Source organism: Meles meles, chromosome 12, assembly GCF_922984935.1.
Source record: "Meles meles chromosome 12, mMelMel3.1 paternal haplotype, whole genome shotgun sequence".
In the NCBI taxonomy this organism is placed as follows: domain Eukaryota; kingdom Metazoa; phylum Chordata; class Mammalia; order Carnivora; family Mustelidae; genus Meles; species Meles meles.
Genome location: NC_060077.1, coordinates 21,401,325 through 21,419,570, shown reverse-complemented (window position 1 = coordinate 21,419,570; position 18,246 = coordinate 21,401,325). Strand labels below are relative to the sequence as shown.

Below are 18,246 nucleotides of genomic sequence, written 5' to 3'. Positions count from 1 at the left end.
AAATGCTCTGTTGTTATCATTGCTCTGGTTGTTACCTTATTGTCAATGTGGCCTGGCATAAACACCAGGTGGGCAAGGAGACAGCGGCAGAGGCTGCCGTCTGGCTGGGCTCCCTGGGCCCCCTGCGTCTGCCACCCCTGGCCACGCCCACAGACCTCCTCCTCTCAGCCACCTGCACATGATGTTCCGCAGCTTCTCCAGATTGGCGGGCGTGAAGTACCAGTAGTTGCGGTCACACCTCTGCACATCCTTCTCGATGCGGTGCAAGTTCACCGTGTACAGGTCCAGGAGCTCCGGCTGCAGGCCCCAGGGGAGGGGAAGGAAAGGACGGTTACACCCCCACTCCTCCCAGAGGGCGGATGCCAGAGGTTCTCCCCCTGCCCTCCTCACCCTCTCCTGCTGCCCCTGAAAAGCATCTCCTCTCCCAGGACCAAGTGGGTGTTTGATTTTGTTTCTGTTGTTGCCTCTGAAAGCCTCTTTTTACTTCATACGATGAGAGTTCTTTGGCTTTTCCCCCTTCAATGAAACAAGACAACTCTCGAAGGTGCACAGACTAACTACCCGTTGAGTGGATGAGGGTCGTAACTAGCTGGACGTGTACCACCCCCCCCCCCCCCCCCCCCCGCAAATACCCAACAGGAAGAATGGAGGAAGCGAGCAGGAATCCGATTCCGGCCATACGCTGGACTTGCTGCCCTTGACCCTGCCTGAAAACAAGGTGCAATGATATGGCAAGAAAAATATGGGAACGTTTCAAGGCCAAAATTTAACCCACAAAGGCAAGTAAATACCAAATCTGGCTTTTGCCTTGAAGGAAGATTCCAAATGGGCAAAACGGAAGCTTGGGTTGAATGGTTTTGGGGTCCTTGTCCCCTAAGGTAAGGAATTAAATAAGAGACTCTCCTGCATTTAAGGTGGGACCCCCTAGGACCCGGATCCCCGGTAAGGGAAGCCTGGAAGAAAAACTAACATTTGGGGTCTCGAGGAAAGCTGCCTGTCTTGAATAGAGGTATCAAGTGACATGTAAAGTATATCTCCCTGGATAATAAAGAGCTTCAGATCAGGTTTATAATGCATGCAGGTGTGTAACCCGAAAGCAAAAGTAAGCTCCCTGTGAAGATGGAGAAAAAATCCCAGACGACAGCTGTGCGTCAGGAGCTGTGGGCCAGGGAAGGCCACTGGAGAGACTTCTCGAGACATAAACACGAACAGAAAACCTCCCGTGTCTGAATGTTCCAAGAGAGATTTAGACCACTGGCAGAGTTTGGAGGCTGGGTTGGGGGTGGGGGGGGGGGTGAGCCATGATTTATATGTGGCAAACGTAGGAAAGGAAAACAGAGACAAGGAAATGAAAACGCATCCGGGGGAAACAAAAATTCTTTTTGTGGGAAAGAAAAAAATAAATACATCTTCCTACGTGGTGTATGCATTATTATGTTTTCTAGTATGAACCATAAACAGTCATTTAACTACAATTATTATAACTGCAGTGGATGGATGGAGCTGGGAAGGTGCCCCTGCTGGGGTGGTGGGGTGCGGGTGTGGACTGTCTGGAATTGAAGAAAAAGGAAAAAAAAAGATCAAGAAGTAGCAGTACAAGAGCGTTATTGGCAGACATGGGGGTAAAGGCCAGATAATTTGAGCAGAGTAAGTCATTGCAATTGCCTCTGGGGAGAGCTCCATGGAGGCGGGTGGAGGGCACTTCTGGTTTCCTTATTCGGCCTTGTCTGTTTGACTCTGTCAACTATGGGCATGCATATCTTAGATCGAAATAACAAGATCTTTAAAGGGAAATGGAAACACCACGCCTGGCTCAGGAAACCTCCTGCTCAGTTGACATCCTTTGGCTTGGATTTTCTGGCAAGAAAGCAAACTTGAGTATTTAAGATGCTGACTTGAGTGTACGCCAAGCGGCTCATCCTCGAGGCTGCTATGGACTGAGAGCTCACGGCACATCAGACACAGAGAACTGGACTCACCAATTCTGAGAACAGCCAAAGAGGGAAAGTACCCAACTGATGGGGAAACTGAGGCTCAGGGAGATAAAGTGACATGCCTCAGTTGGGACTGACCCTGGGACAGCTGGAACAGACAGCCTGTGCTCTTGTCTTCCCTCCCAAAGGGGCTTCTCCAGTGCAGCCTCTGTGCTGGGGAAAATTGTAACAGACCAGAGATGGTGCTGGGAAACTGGGGCTCGTGGGACATGCCCACCCTCCCATAGCTGTTAGGTAAGAAACCCAAGTGCGGGAGAATCCTGGAGACTTACAGAGTAAGTGACCCCGCTGGAGGACACAGGCGACGTCTCGTTGTTGGCAGACGTGGCCACGGCCAGAGAAGCCAGGGCGGGAAAGAGGCTTTCCATCTCGGGCTCTTCTGAGAGGTTGTCTTCGCTGTCCACCTGGCTGTGCTTCTCCACCTCGCCGCCCCCCCAGCGCTCCATCGCGGCCCCCTCCTTCTCGGGCAGGGCCACGTCCATGCTGCCAGTGAGGGACATGAACTCGTCCATGCTCTCGTTGGCGAGGAGGTCGCTCTCCAGGCTGTCCTGCACGGCCAACTCCTCGCGGGGGGCCTCATCTCGGGAGGTGGTGGCCTCGCTGCTCTGCCCGTCATCCACGCTGCTGTCCCCGGGTCGACGCGCCAGGGGGGCGTTCCGCTGGGCGTCCATGACGCTGTCTTCTGTGCTCAGGCTGGGCTCTGAGTGCTCCGAGAGGCCCGAGGAGAAGTTGTGGGAAGAGGGATGGCCAGAGTCCGGGGAACAGGTGCCATTTGCCAGGCTCCCATTGGGGATCTTGGGCTGTTTCTCCTCCAACCTGCCTTCTGCCTCCACCTGTTCCACTTCATCTACAGACTCAAACACCTGAAGACGAAGAGCACAAGAATGGAGAGAAGAGGATGTTTACTGGGGCACTGCTTCCGCAACGACCTAGATCTCTGTCAGCGGGGGACTTGTTCAAATACGGAACATGCACGTGGAATACTATATAGCCAGAAAAAAGGGTAGGGGAGGGAACCAGGCATAATATGGGCTCCCGTTGTGAAAAATTAAAAAGTGGCCTATTGCATGGAAATGCGTGGAATAATCCAGAAATAAGGCAGCATTGAAATTGCCTGAGGAGGGAGCACCAGGGCATTCAAGTGGCAAGGAGTGTACTTTCCATCACACAAAATTATAGGTATATAGTTTTTTAGGTAAAAAAATAGTTAAAAACATAAGGAACAAGCTAAAAACAGCATAGTATATTCACGTGATTGGCTATTATGGGTCAGTTTCCAGAAGTAGTTAGAAATGTGTGAACCACTATGGAAAAGCCTCCAGGATCCATCTCGAGGATTTATTTGTGGTTGTTTGCGTCCTGAGGTCATATCCTATCAAGGATATAAGACCGCATTCCAAAGGAACATGAACCATTTCTTCACTGTGTTTAGGTCACCAACCTGATTTGCTGTTAAAATCACGTTTTGGGTTTTTAAAAATTTCTTCTTGATTCAATTGTTTTAAATTATGTAAAAAAAAAAAAAAAAATGTACCTGACTCCAAAGTTAGAACTAGGAAACAAGGGATATTCAGGGAAATGTAGTTTCTTTTCCTGTGCCCTCCCCTGATTCCTGTAGGTAATCATTCTGATTCATTTCTGGCTTATTCATCCACTGTTCTTGAAAATAGGTATATTAATATTAATATTTCCTCTTTTTATGCAAAAGATGACATAGTAAGCATATTTGGGGGGCTTTGCTTTTTTATTTACTATCCGGTGAGATGAGTTAACATTTCACTGAATAAAATGGAAAGCTGTGGACCAACACATATGATGGCATTTACGTAGAAATTTTCAAAAATTACCAAACACTGCAATATATCCTTTATGTACTATATACGTATTTGTGTGTAAGTACAAACAGTGGGGGCTGACAGGACACACAGCAAAATGATGCTATTTCTAGGGAGGGCGAGTGGGGATTAGGAATGATCAAAGCCAAATTTAGCTTTCTCTGCAATATTTTAATTTTTTACAGGAAGAAGAGATTCATATATTACTTGGGTTAACTAAAAACTCCATTTTTAATGCTAGTATAAAAAGCTGAAAATCTTAAGTGACCTGTAGGTGACGGACACCCAATCCCTTTATTCCAGGTTGGAGGGAGTGGGTGGGTGGCGGGAAGGGGAGGATGGGGAAGGGGCCGGGCCTCCGGAAGGTCACCTGTGTGCTGCTGCTGGAGTCACTCTGCAGGCGGACATGCTGGCGGCCGGAACTGCAGCTCTGGGAAGACTGATAGAAAAGGGGGGTGAGGCTGTATCCCGGCTCTGGGGCCCTGCTCTCAGCTCATGCAGGGATTCCCCAACTGTGGTCTCATTTCTATTCCTGACTTGGGCAAGTCCCCTCAGGGCCTAGCCTCATATTTGTACACTGAGAAGTGGGGGAGGTCTCCCTCTGCTCCCTGGAGCCTTTGGGGCCACATAGAAGGCACAGGACCCTACCTCCCACTCCTGCAACCAGAAAACCTTACCTTTAACTGCCTTGTACTTGACACTTCCGGCTAATATTTAAGTTCAACTCCAAGTGACTGGTTGGCACGAATGGCCTGATTTTTTGTAATTCCCCTCTCTGTCGATAAGCTTTTGCCCTCTAACTTCTAGTTCCTGCCTACCTGGATGCGGGGCTTGGCCCTGTGATCTACTTTGGCCAGTGGGATGTTAGCAATCTCGACAGTACAGAGGTTTCACCAGCCCTTGTGCATTTCCACTTTGTCTCTTTACAATCTGTGTTCACGAAGAGAACGTGCCCAGCTCAGACTGCTGGAGGATGGGACACGTGGAGCACAGCCTGGTCACCCCAGACATGGGAGAGAGCCCAGCAAAGATCAACAAACCTTTCGGCTGACGAGGCGCTGACAGCAGGTGCAAGAGTGAGCCCAGCCAGCCCAGCTCAGAAGTGTTCGCCCGGGCCAGACCCATGAGTACACATTCAGTGTCTACTGCTAGAAGTCACTGGCTTTGGGTGGTTGCTTGCTATGCTAGGGAGCATGATTGCTGGCAACTGATGAGTGTGCATCGCTGGGGAAGAGAATTAACTATCTTCTCAGCGCCTTCTTTGGGCCGCTGAACTGGAGGTTCTATGAGAGCAGGGAATTCTGACTTGGCCGTTGGAGCGCTCCTGACATTTCAGGACGTTCCCACCTGTCTCTGGCGTGTGGTAGGTTCTCAGCGAACATTTTCTGAATACATGAAAGTCTAGCATATGCTGATTACATGAAAGTGCTAGGAGCTTTGCAGGCACTATCTCAGGTGAGCTGTACACAAACCTCCCCTATGTAAATGGTTGTTCCCATTCTATAGATGTGGAAACTGAGGCCCAGAAGTGAAGGTGCTTGCTTGAGGTCTCCCCCGCACCCCAAGCCAGGAAACGGTGAGGCTGGATTCAAACATGGGTCTGTCCAACTCCATGGTCACCTCCCACCCAAACGCTAGGGGTGATGGTTCCAGACACCCAACTGTCACCATTGCTACAACAGCTAAATGGAGCAGATCCCGGCCTTTACTGTTCCCCCCCCAACCCCCTGCTCCCAGATGGGTGCCGCCCATCACCTCGTTGCTGATGGTGGAGTCCCGGTGCATCATCTGGTGCAGGTGGCTGTCCAGGCTGGCCCCCGATGAGCACTTAGCCAAGGCAGCCGCGTGGGACTCCCGCTCCCTCTGCCTCACGATCGCCTCACAGCCCAGCCATTCAGCCATGGTCTGTGCATAGCACGCGTGAATCTGCTCATCCACCTGCCAGGGCAGAGGCAAGGTCACCCCTGGGGAGAGCCACCCCAAGCCAGAAGAGGATGCTAGCCCTGACCTGGGACCCTGAGCCCCAGAGACAGGCAGTCATCATTCATGGATAGCCACAGATGTTAACTGAACACCTACTATGTGCAGGACACTGGGTAGGCCCTGGGGATACACAAACGTGCGCGAGGCCACTTCTTTCTTTCAATATTCCCTTCTTCCTTTCTTTTCTCCATTCATTCATTCATTCATCCATTCATTCACACATTCAAATACCTGTGGAACCTCTACTCAGCCAGGCAGCGTACTAAGCCAAGGGATACTGAAGTGAGAGGACGGTTTCTTTCCTTTCTTATTAGCTTTTCTCCCTCCTCATTCACTTGTTTGCCCATATTTCGGGAAGCACCTACAATGGGCTAGGTACCACACTAGGCATAGAAGAAACAAGATGAGCAGGGTGCCCCTCTCCATCCATCCATCCACTCCCTCCACACATTTATGAGGGCCTCCCATGTGCCCAGTTCGGGGCCAGGAGCAGAGGATACAAAGATGAACAAAATCGGCCTCTCCCTTTAGTCCTGCAATGGCCTTACAGAAGGGCTACAGATTTCAAGCATTCACCATGTGGCGGGAGGGCAGCTTGTATTGTTCCTGATGCACGGCCCAGGGAAATGAGGTCCTGAATCTGCCAGGCCTCGGGCACAAGTGGGGGCAGACAGGCTGATCTAAGTAAAGGTGTGGAGGGGCACGAAGAGAGGGCTGGGAGGGGTAGGGAATCCTTTATCTATTCAGGGCTTCCAGAGAGAGGCTCGGGCTCTACCTCACCCAAAGGCCTGTCCTCCTGCCCACTGACCTCCAGAAAATTCATCCTAGCACATCTCCCCCTTCCCACTGCCTTCCTAAACTAGGTTTCCGTGACCCTGCACCAGGGCGACCCCAGGAACCTCCTTCCCAGGGCCTGCTTGTCCCAGCCTGGTCCCCCCCCATGCACTTACCCTCAGCAGCCTCTTCTTTGTTTCCCTCCCAGCCTCACCTCTCACTGTCACCCCCACCTTCCTGTCCTTTATGTTCCAGCCACCACGCCCACCACAACCTTCCAGCCCCTCCCACACAAACCCACAGAGATACACTCCCACACCTGCACCATGCACGAGTCTGCCCTCCGGGTCTGCTCATGCTGGCCCCTCTTCCTAGAGGCCCTTCCTCACCCCCCTTGCCTGGAAAGCGAGCGGGGAGCCTTCTGCGTGGCACTGGTACCTCCCATGGACTCTTAGAACCCCTGGGTTTGCCTCCATCTGACTCTGCACATTCACTAAACTGGCAAGGACCTTGTCTAATGCACCGCTGGGTCCCCGGTCCCAAGCACAGGGCCTGGCACCCCAGAATGCTGCTCCTGTTTGCCAGGAGCCCAGCAGGCAGGGGGTGAAGCATGGTGGGGTCCTCCTGCTGTTCCCGAGACAATTTTAGACAATTCCCTGGCACGGGGTCTCATCATATGGAATCACAGTGTGGTTTCTATTTCCAGCTCCCCTTTAAGTCTTTAGATTATGGGGAAGGTCAGTCTGGTGCCACAGTGTCTTGAACACTTCCTTTAACACTTCATAATCCCCATTTCTGACAATGAGAGAGCAGGCCTCAGGCAAGCTACGGCATCTACGTGGGACTGAATTATGCCCTTTCGTCATATCCTATTTATTTTTTTGGTTTCCTTCTATTATGGCAAGTCATGTCAGTTTTCCATTGATGGCAGGGATATCAAATATCTTTTTCAACAAGCTATACACACAGTGAGTCAATTTACTGACAAATACACAATAGCAGAGGAGGTACATGGGTATGGAATGTCAAATACCACCAGGTTTTAAGAACTTAGTCTGAATAAAAAGGGAGAATCTCTCGATAATTTTTATATTGATTACATGCTGAAACGGTAATGTACTGGGTATGTTGGGTTAAATAAAAATTTAGTATTAAAATTAATTTTACCTTGATGAAACGATGTAGACCTACACACACACACACACGTGCACATGTGTGCACACAAGCACATGCACACACATACACACACATAGACACATGCACACACGCACGTGCACACACGTGAACACACAAACTAATGCAGAAGCTGGTGAAATCCTAGTGAGGTCTGCAGTCAAGCGAGTCCTATTGTACCAATGTTAATGCCCTGGCTTTGGTAACGGGCTACTGTTCTATGTAATGTTTCCATTACATAGAAAGCCATGTGAGGGGTATGGCAGGTCCTCTTTGTTACAGTTTTTGCAATTCTTCGTGAACTTATCATTTTAAAAAATATTTATGGGCATCTGTTTCTTTCTACTTTTCAAAACGGATCTACTACTAACACATTCACTGAACAATTAAGATGAACACAGGTGCCCCAGGTGGTATCAGCTGAAGATGGCTCACTGCGGGGTGGTATTAGATCAATGGAACAGAATGGGGAAGCCACACTAATGTGCCCAACTGATGGCTGACAGGGGCGCAAAAGCAATTCAATGAAGGAAGGATGGCCTTTCTGTCGAATGGTGCTGGAGCCTCTGGACATCACAGGCCAAAAAATGAACCTTGACCAAAACCACCCACTATATACAAAAATGAGCTCAAAATAGATCTCAGGCCTAAATGTAACATGTGCAACTCAAAACTTTGAGAAAAGAAACATAGGAGAAAATCTTCAGGATTTAGGGCAAACTAAGCAAAACGATCTTAGACTCGACGCCAAAAGCACAGTGTATATGAGGAAAAATTGATAAGCTGAACCTCATCAAAAATTTAGAAATTTGTTCTGCACAAGATCCCGTGAAGAGGGTGAAAAGACAAGACACGGGCTGGGAGAAAATATCTGCAAACCATTTATCCAACAAAAGAAGGAATATCTAGAGCATATAAAGAACTTTCAAATGCAACAGTAGAAACCCAAACAATTCAGCTAGAGAATGGACAAACGATGAGGGCAGACACTTCACCAAAGATACACAGGTGGCAAGGAAGTGTGTGCAAACATGTTCAGCATCACTGGCCATTTGAGAAATGCAAATTAAAACCACAATGAAACATCATTTACACCTGTCTAGGCGACTAACATAAAAAAATAGCAACAAGACCAAAACTCCAGGCGGGATGCAGGTGTGGCTCACTTGGATATTGCTGGTGGGACTAGAAAATGGTTCAGCAGCTACAAAAGCTTGACAGTTTCTTCTGAAATGAAGCATGTGTACCGTGTGTCCCAGCAACTGTACACTTGAGGATTTGATGATGACTAACGCTCCCACGAAAATATAAACGTTCACTGCAGCTTTCTCGGCAATAGCCCAAACTGGGAAACAATTCACCAATCCACCAACAGGTGGGTAGTCACACTGTGATGCACCCAGGCCGTGAATACCATAGAACTCTTGGCCATAGAAAGGACAGACTGCCAGAGGATCATGCTGAGTGAAAACGTCAATCCCCAAAACTTATATACTACGTGATCCCATTTATACAACATTGTCGAAATGACAAAATTGCAGGAAGAAAGAACTGGGCGGTGGTTGCCAGGTGTTAGGCTGGGAGGTGTGGCTAAAAGAGGGGTAACATGAGGACACTGTTGGCACCAGAAATGTTCAGTATGCTGACTGTGGTGGTAATAACACATACACACATGTCAATGCCCTGATTGTGATATTGTATTAGTTTTGTAAGATGCCACCATTGGGAGAAATTGGATAAAGGATACACGAGATCCTTCTGCATTATTTCTTGTAACTATTTGAATCTATAATTATCTCCCAAAATAAAATTGTAAACAATGGTATCTGTAGCTTGCATCGCTTTTCTAGGGAACAGCCATGCCCTGGAGCTTCCTGACTCCCCCATGCTCCCCTGCCCCATCTTGGTCCAGTATGAAATTAGAGCACCCCCAGTCCCATGGCCCCTGGCTCCTTTAGTTGCCAAAGACCCCACTGCCCATCAGGGATCACCAACCTCCTTCCGTTCTGTTTCTGTCATCCCAAACTGGTAGTGGCCCAGGAGGAAGGGCCACACGGCCTTGCGGATCTCCGGCTGGATGCCTCCATAGTAGATAAGGCGTAGCAGCTCCTGTTCCTCGTAACTCTGTGGTCAGTGGGAAGAAGGAAAGGGTTTGGTCAACAGAAAACCAGAAGGAGGGCTCTGTGAGCTGGCAGTCCCACTTCTCAGACCTGGCCTTTAGAAATCATGGTGTGAATAAGCAAAGCCATGTGTACCAGGATATCCACCCTGGCATCATAGGAGAAAAGCCCCAACTGCCCACTGATGGGGAAACAATGTATCCCTACCTGGGGACAGGTAGGGATGGAGGTGCATCCATGAGAACTGACACAAAAAGATGTTCAAAGTATATTGTCAACTGGAAAAAAAAAAAAAAACCCACCAAGATGAAGAACGTATCTAGCATGAACCATTTTTTGCAAAAAACCCCAAAAGGCCAGTATAGAATCAATTAGCATTTCTACTTAATTTTTAGTCAATTTTGTGCATTGTGTTGATATGGCAACATTATCTCAAAGTTTTTAATCTTGACTCAGCACAAAGAAAATTGTTTAAAAGTAAATTGTAAAAATGTTAAAAAAAATGTAAAAAAAAAGGAAAATGAACATTTCCAGCTGGTTCTTCATGCACTAATAACTTCTGTGCACACTAGGATGACTTTAACAACTGTCTGCTGTGTTGTCCAATAGATCTGCCCTCTTTTTAAGAACTCATTTTCAGGCAAAGGCTTTGCAGCTATAATTAGTCAGGCTGGGGGACCAGCAGGTCCTATTTGTTCCTGTGTGTGTGTGTGTGTGTGTGTGTATGGAAAATACCAATGACTACTAGAAAGCTACTCTGAAGGGTAGTAGGGTTGTTTCATCCTACGTCTTCACATCCCCAAATTATAAGCATATTTTACATTTTTTAAAGTAAGCTCAATGCTGAACGTGGGGCTCGAACTCACAACCCTGAGATCAAGAGTCACCTGCTCTACTGAGCCAGCCAGGTGTCCCACTGATTTCCCATCTTAATGCTCATCTTCGACGTACCCAACCATAAGGCAAAACCAGCCATCCTTTTGCTTTGTTGGAAATTTTAATTTGTATTCTGCAGAAAGCCTTGTTAAAGCTAGTTAAAAATCAGAGAACTATTTGTGGCTGAGGCTGTAGACTCTTCATCAAAAATCCACCTGCGTGAGTCCTGGAACCCACAGCTGGACTCCACTTCCCAGCCTCCCTGCAGGTAGGGGCAGCCACGTGACTATGCTGGCCAATGGGATGTGACAGGATGTCATATAAGCCATTTCCAGGCCAGAGCTTTGAAGAAGCAGGTGTACTCCCTTCAGATTCTGCATTTCCCCTCTGCTGCCTGGAGGCAGATAACCACGAGGCCCTGGAGGATGGTGGCACCATGAGACTGAAAGACCCCAGAGCCTCTGGAGGGAAGACAGAGACCCACTGGCCAGGAATGCCCATGTAGGACTCCTCTGTGAGCAAGAAATACACCCCATGATGTCAAGCAATGGACAAAGTGTGGACCACTTGTTACTGCAGCTCAGTCCACCCTAATACAACAATGCAACCAAGAAGGGTAAAAATATGGCCAATTTGTGAAAGGGTTGTGAAAGTGTTAGACAAGAAAATATTCATTTTTGACTGACTTATTTTTTTCAACCAACTTGTCCTTAGACTAGTACCTCCCAAACTGGGGAGATCACTGGAAACGTTTGGGGAACTTTCAAAAAATATAAATTCTTGGGCTCCAGTCCCAGAGATGCTAAATCAGTAGCACTGGAGTGGAGCCCAGAAGTCTATAAATCTTTTGAATTCCTCAGGAAATGTGCACTCTCCCTGGCCACCGGGGAGTATGAACACTATGACTTTTTTGAGAAAGTAAGTTGGTATATCTATTTAAATTTTAAATGCACATCAATCAATTTAATTTCTAGGAATCTACCCTTGAAATAAAAGCATTGGTCAGAATGATATGTGCTTATAAAGATGTCGACGGAAGCATTGTTTGGGATAACCTGTAAAAAGAGAAAGCCCAGATGTCTCTCATTAGGGGAAGATTTGAATTAATTATGGGCTACTCATCTATGAGGGTTAGCATTCAGTATTTCTAAGATGTTAGCATTCAGTATTTCACCTAGAGATCGGAAAGACATCCTTGATGTAAAATGAAATTGCTGCTTAAAATACAGATATAATGTCACTTCATTTTGCAGGAATAAGAATTACAGATATATCTACATAGATTTATCTATGAATGTATAAGCACAGGAAAAATACGGCAGGGTCTCGACATAATTGACACTATTCATTAACTTGGGGGATTAGAACCAGGGCACTGCGGCAGAAAGAAGGTACATAAACGATTTTTGTCCTCTACACCTGCATTCTTCATTGTTTGAGTCAAACAACCCTACTGCTTATCCAGGTTTGGGAACCAGTTTGTTTTTCCCAGAGTCCCCCAGTGTTCCCAAGTTAATGCACAGAATAGCACTCTTCCCCAGTGTGGGGAAGCCAGGCTGGCCCAGGTGCTCACTGGCCTGGCCCTGCCCAGCGCCCCAGGTGGGAAGCACCCAGTGGAGTGAGCCATTGTGTTCATCCTGGGGGAGGTATCAGCCATCTCTTCTGAATGCCCGCTCCTGAGGGCGGTTAGCTTAGCATCTGTCAAAATGGATTCTGCCTTCCACACCGGCCATGGGAGGCACTTTTCCAGCAAAGGTCCCTGGGGTCCCAAACATTCGAGGAACTGTTCCATATGCTCTCCCACCCCCCAGCCACCCCCAGTTTCTTGAGAGGGACAAGATAAGCATATTGGCCTAGCCAAGGTTCTAGGAAGTGCAGCAGGATACAGAAAAGTTGACTCATCTTATTTCCCAAACACTTTGACCCTGACACTTTTTTCAAATGTAAACACCTTCCTTGTGGGGACATTTGCTTTCTAATAAGTCTTAGAAATCTGTCTCCACAAACCATAAATGACTCTTAATCTCACAAAACAAACTGGGGGTTGCTGGGGGGATGTGGGATTGGGCGAGGGGGAGGGGGCTATGGACATTGAGGAGGGGAGGCGAACCATAAGAGACTATGGACTCTGAAAAACAACCTGAGGGTTTTGAAGGGACAGGGGTGGGAGCTTGGGGGAACAGGTGGTGGGTAATAGGGAGGGCACATTTTGCATGGAGGACTCGGTGTTGTGCAAAAACAATGAATACTGTTACGCTGAAAAAAAATAAATAAAATGGGGGGTGGGGGGAAATCTGTCTCCAGGTGGAGTATCTAATGGGAGGATTGTCAGGCCCTGAGGCAGAGAAGGAAGAGTTCAGCAAGGCGGTGGGCTTTCCTGGGCCCACCTGCCTTCTCTTACTTAGCTACCATTGTCATTCTATATGTGCTGCCTAAGCGAGCACAGCTACCATTGTCATTCTAAGTAGTTCCACTGCACTGTAGGTCCCTTCCTGCTGAGGACTCACAGCCCCTCCTGCAGCACTGAGCATACAGCTGGTGTTTAATAAATGCTTGAGGAAGAACTCATTCTTACTCCTAGACAACCATGCCTACTATCCTCACCCATCTGGGCAGAAGTGGGCTGTGGGTCTTGGAACTCTCAAGAAGGGAGGGACCTTCAGTCTGGGTACACAGAACCCAAAGGTATCCTAACAGCCTTCAGTCAGGTGGGTCTCCTGCTCAGGTGACCAGATGGTCCCCCCACAGGCTCTGCCCCACCGCTGGCCAAGCCAGGCCAAGCCAGGCCAAGCCTTACCGTGCTGTCCTGAAGGTACTGCTCCCAGATCCTGGCCGTCAGCCCGCACCCAGCATCGCAGGGTGAATCCGGAGACACAATCATGTGATTGACCAGCGCTGACAGGTGGGTCCTCACAGTGGACAGGTGTCTGCAGTAGGCAAGCCCTAGCAAGGGAGGGAGGGAGAGTGCCGTCATCCACCATCCGACCCACCTTGCCTTATCTCATGGATCTCAAAGCACTGCCTCCCCCACAAATCTTGTGAACCCTTGTGACCTAGAAAGTCCCATCATCCTTCTCTTCCAGACAAGCAAGGAGCTCTGAGGGGCAAAACCCCTTGCTGGCTTGACTGCTTAACAGTTGTATGAGCCTGGGGACATCTGATCATCTTCCTCAGCCTGGGCCAGGGTGACATTACCTCTTTACCCGGAAGCCAAGGCATTTAAGCCACAGGCAGGAGGCAGGGAAGGGGCAGCAGGAAGGAGGCAGGAAGTGATCCCTCAGGCTCACAGTGCCTCTGGGTGCTTCCAATCCATCCCAGGAGAGAAGGAGAATGGCAGAGGTAGACGACTCTTTTTCAAAGTGCAGCCAGATAAAGAAGGCCCTGAGAGATGCACCTGGTTTGCTTTCAAAGATGGTTCTGCACTCTTATAGGCCACCAACCTGCTGCCCTTCACCTGCTCTGCCCTGGGCACCTGGAAGGCACAGTGCCTGGTACACAGGAGGCACTCAGCAAATGCCAGCCTGTGTTTGCTCTGTGCCCCCTCCCTAATAAGGGTCTCCCTTATTAACTCCCAGAGAGGACCCTGGGCCATCTGGAGCCCGAGGACTGGCCCCTACCAGCAATGAGGAAGAGGAGGGAGAAGAGGAGAAGGAGGGGAAGGAGGGAGAGGAGAGAAAGGGGGAAGAGGAGGAAATGGCTAACACCTATACAAGCACATGCTACATGCCAGGGAACTGCCCAGAGTTCACATCCTTAACTCACTAAATTCTCATGACATATGGAACAGGTACTCCTACATTCTCCATCTTATACACGGGGAAACCGAGGCACAGACTTTTTCTGTCTCTTGGCTGGATCATAATGCTGGGAAGTGTGGAGTTGGGACTGGAACCCAAGCTGCATAGCGCCAGAACCTGGGCTCTCAACCCCCATCAGGGACGAGCCATTGAATGCATAACACTGCTCGAGATGCATCTGGACCCCCAGCCCTTCCTCCATGAAGCCCTTCTATTTGGGTCCCCTAAACACTTGTCCAGGACCTGCTCCATGCCAGGACCTGCATTAAGCACCGGGCATGGAAGAAAACAGAACAGGCAAAAACCTTGATTCGGGGAGCTCACACTCTCGCTGCCCCTCCAGGGGCTTGGGCACATGGCTGGCACTGCTCTTCTCCAGGCCCACGGAGGATATAGTAACACTTTTCTAGAATCCCTGACAACACACGGGTTTTCTCTCCCCCATTTAGGCTGGGAGGCTGGGAAAGTAAAATGTACTAAGAATGAACACAGCAGAGTTCAAACAGAACAAAACAAAAACAAACCAGCTTTGTGGTCAGGCAGGCCTGGGTTTGAGTCCCAGCTCTGACCTGTCTTAGCTGTGCAACCTTAGGCAAGTGACTTTGCCTCCTTGTGCCTTCGTTTCCTCATGTGTTAAATGGAAATAACCAGAATACCTGTGTTTAAGTTTTGATTTTTAACTTTTCTTTACTCTTCTGCTTCTGCCCACAGATGAGGGGAACTGACTCTGAGCACCTATGACAGGTAATGCCAGCTGCTAGGGGCTTTATTCATGCTTCTCATTTCATTCTGAGAACAAACCCTCTAAGGCAGGCACTGGGAGGCAATGGTGACTAACCAAACCCCACCCCCGAGGAGCCCCATGGTTGGCCTGCCCTCTCTTAGAGCCCAGAGATAAAATTTATGCCCAGTCTTCACTCGAGGAAGTTCAGGCTCTGAGAAGTCTGCATAGCTTCACTAATCTAGACACATCTAGGAACTGGGGAGCTGGGGTTCAGGTGCCAGAGCCAGGCTCCTTCCCTTGATGCTGATGCCATACAACAGGTATTTGAGAAATGTGCCCATAGACCACAATGGCAAATGAGGCCGATACGCACATCCGTAGAAGGCTCTGGAAAGGATCTGGTACTTCATGTTGTCACAGAGGAGCTTCAGTGGGGCCCTGTGGTGGAGGAACAGAGGACACGTAGAAAAGATCACACAGAGCCCATGTTTCCTGGAAGAGCACAGTTCATTACCTGTAAGGGGCAGATTAAAACCAGCCGGGCAAGGGGACTCTGGGAGGACTGTGGTTTCTGCCCATACCGCTACTTCTCCTGTTAGCTTTGGGCTCTCTCTCTCTCCAACTCTCTGGGGTTTGGATGGAGTTGATTCGACCTAGTACAGGACTCAGGCTGGAGTCACAGGCATTGGGTAAGAGGTGGTCATGTGATCCAATCTGAGCCAAGGACAATGAGTCCCAAACTCATTTTGTCAGAACTATAGAGAGTCCCTAAGTCAGAGGGATGTAGGGCAGTGGCTGCTGGGATCCATTTCTGCCCCTGCATAGGGAGGGCCTGCCTGAGAACGAGAGCATCATAGGAGCATCTGGAGCCAACCATGCCTGAAGTCACTTCACTTCTAGACTCCTCAGTTCTGTCGAGATTTTCTTTTGTATGTGAACCAGTCTGAAGTGGGTTTCTGTCACTTGCCCAAAGAGCTCTGACCTCTGAATTGACCCAGCTAAACCAAACTGAGCCAGACCAGGACTCAGAGTCTGGTTGACTACAGAGTAGGTGATGCCTCAGAGCTTCTCTTTGCATGGGAATTTGGGGGTGGGGTGGGGTGCAGCTGGCTGAAAGAGAAGAGAAGAGTAAGGCCCCAGCACTAGAGGGGAAATCAAGGACTGCTGATGGGGGTGTTGCGCATCCTCGCAGAGAACAGAATGGAGGAATATCCGCATATTTTTTCTCAGGACATCCTGGGGACACCCAGGAAAACTGAGAAAGACAGGAAGGAGGCGTGGCTAAAGTGCTCCAGTTACACACGTGGAACCATTAAACATGAAAATCACCCTCATCGTGTCCTCAGGTTGGTGGGGCTCAGGGTTGGTCAGTTTACCTAAGAACAACATCACACGCACAGCCGTCCCACAGCAGAGTTGGCTATGTGAAAGAGGGTGAGCTCCCCATCACTCCAGGTATGTAAGCAGATGCCACAAACGGGGACATGAGGTTAGAATGGCGTTTTTCAATGCCCCCGGACCACAGCCCAAGAATCACTTGGCATTTCTCCATCATGTGGATTCCTGGGCCCCGCACACACCTACTGGATCAGGACCCCTACGGAAGTTGTCTCAGAAGCAGTGGCCCCCCCACCCCCGGTGGTTCTGAAGCACACAAACGGGAGAGACTCTGCTTACAGGAGCGCATCTCCAACTGACAAAGCGCACATGAGCTTAGGATCAAGTTAAATGCAGATTCTGCTTTCGGACCATGTGCTGAAAGCCAGGCCTTAGATGACTGCAAAAATGTGATGCCAGCTCCCACCCCTTGAGCTCCTATGGCTGAAGACTGGACCACCCCCTGGGCCAGAAGCCCGGCATGGAAAAAGGGATTCCATTCCCCCCAGGCAGGCCAGGCGGGGTTAGCTGGGAAACAAGACCAGTCTCATTATTGTACTGGGCAGCCCTGAAGACACATGAGATCTATGGGCCGGGACAGAGATGATCTGGGGATCAAACTTTATCCAACAAAATAAGAAGCATTACTTACTGAACATTGGCAGGCACTGGGTACCACATGCTGGCCATGTTAGACCAGTATCTGATTTGTCCTTATGATAGCTATACAAAGCAAGTTTTTGTATCCCCATTCGGTGGAAGAGCAAACTGAGGCCCGTGTGGTTGGCAGTGAGTAGTATTTCTAGTTTCTTCCTTTCAGGAGCATGACAGGACTGTGCTTACTGGCCTGCTGTGGATGAGGTCAATGAGGTATGAGCAGAGAGAGTATGTCCTGCATCTAGGGCGGAGCCTCTCATTGTTGTCCAGGTGCCCCAGAGCCACCTTTCATTCTGTCACTGGGACTGGGAATATTCTAGATGGTTTGGCTCCATCAGCCAGGCCCTTTAATGTGCCCCAAGCGGAGCCCCCAGCTGACCCACGAGAGACACATGGTATGCATGATAAATCATCCTTTGTCCTACATGAGCGACTGAGATTTCAGGACTGTTTGTTACTGCAACATAACCTTGGTTATCCTGACTGATACGTGGAAGGAAGCAAAGACAGCTAGGACTTCACAAGGCTAGGGTTTAACCCAGACCTCAACGATTCCACAACTTATGTTCCTCCTCTGAATTCAGTGCTAGGCAAAGAATGGGCATCTACAAATCTTTGGCAAATCTCTCCATAACCTCCACCCACAGATTAAGGCCTTCATACCTCTCATGGTTGCAGCCATTGGATGAGCCACCGTCGGCCAAGCCACTCTGTGAGCAGGAGGAGCAGGAGGATTTCCGGGGGCTGGGTTGCCATAGGGGTGGTAGGTTGCTCACGGAGACATCCATTAGGTCCTGGGGGACTATGGTGGACAGGAGGCATGGAGCAAGAGACCCGGTTAGGACGATGTGGGTCACAGAAACCTCATCCCAAGCAAGCAGCTCACCTCTAGGCCAGCACGGGACAGAGAAAGACCCTGAATTTGACAGTCAGAGA

At 49.2% G+C, this 18,246-nt stretch overlaps 1 protein-coding gene across 2 annotated transcripts in view; it reads right to left on the bottom strand.

The window, feature by feature from the left end:
* SGSM1 (small G protein signaling modulator 1) overlaps positions 1-18,246 on the bottom strand; it is an 88,652-nt gene that overhangs the window by 15,611 nt on the left and 54,795 nt on the right. For both annotated transcript variants that reach the window (XM_046025553.1, XM_046025554.1), the window contains 8 exons: positions 17,974-18,112; positions 15,650-15,714; positions 13,553-13,698; positions 9,755-9,883; positions 5,585-5,767; positions 4,200-4,268; positions 2,267-2,857; positions 173-297 (listed from right to left, as the gene is read on the bottom strand). In XM_046025553.1, the coding sequence (XP_045881509.1) occupies positions 173-297; positions 2,267-2,857; positions 4,200-4,268; positions 5,585-5,767; positions 9,755-9,883; positions 13,553-13,698; positions 15,650-15,714; positions 17,974-18,112 (1,447 nt within the window). The remainder of the gene's footprint in view (positions 1-172; positions 298-2,266; positions 2,858-4,199; positions 4,269-5,584; positions 5,768-9,754; positions 9,884-13,552; positions 13,699-15,649; positions 15,715-17,973; positions 18,113-18,246) is intronic.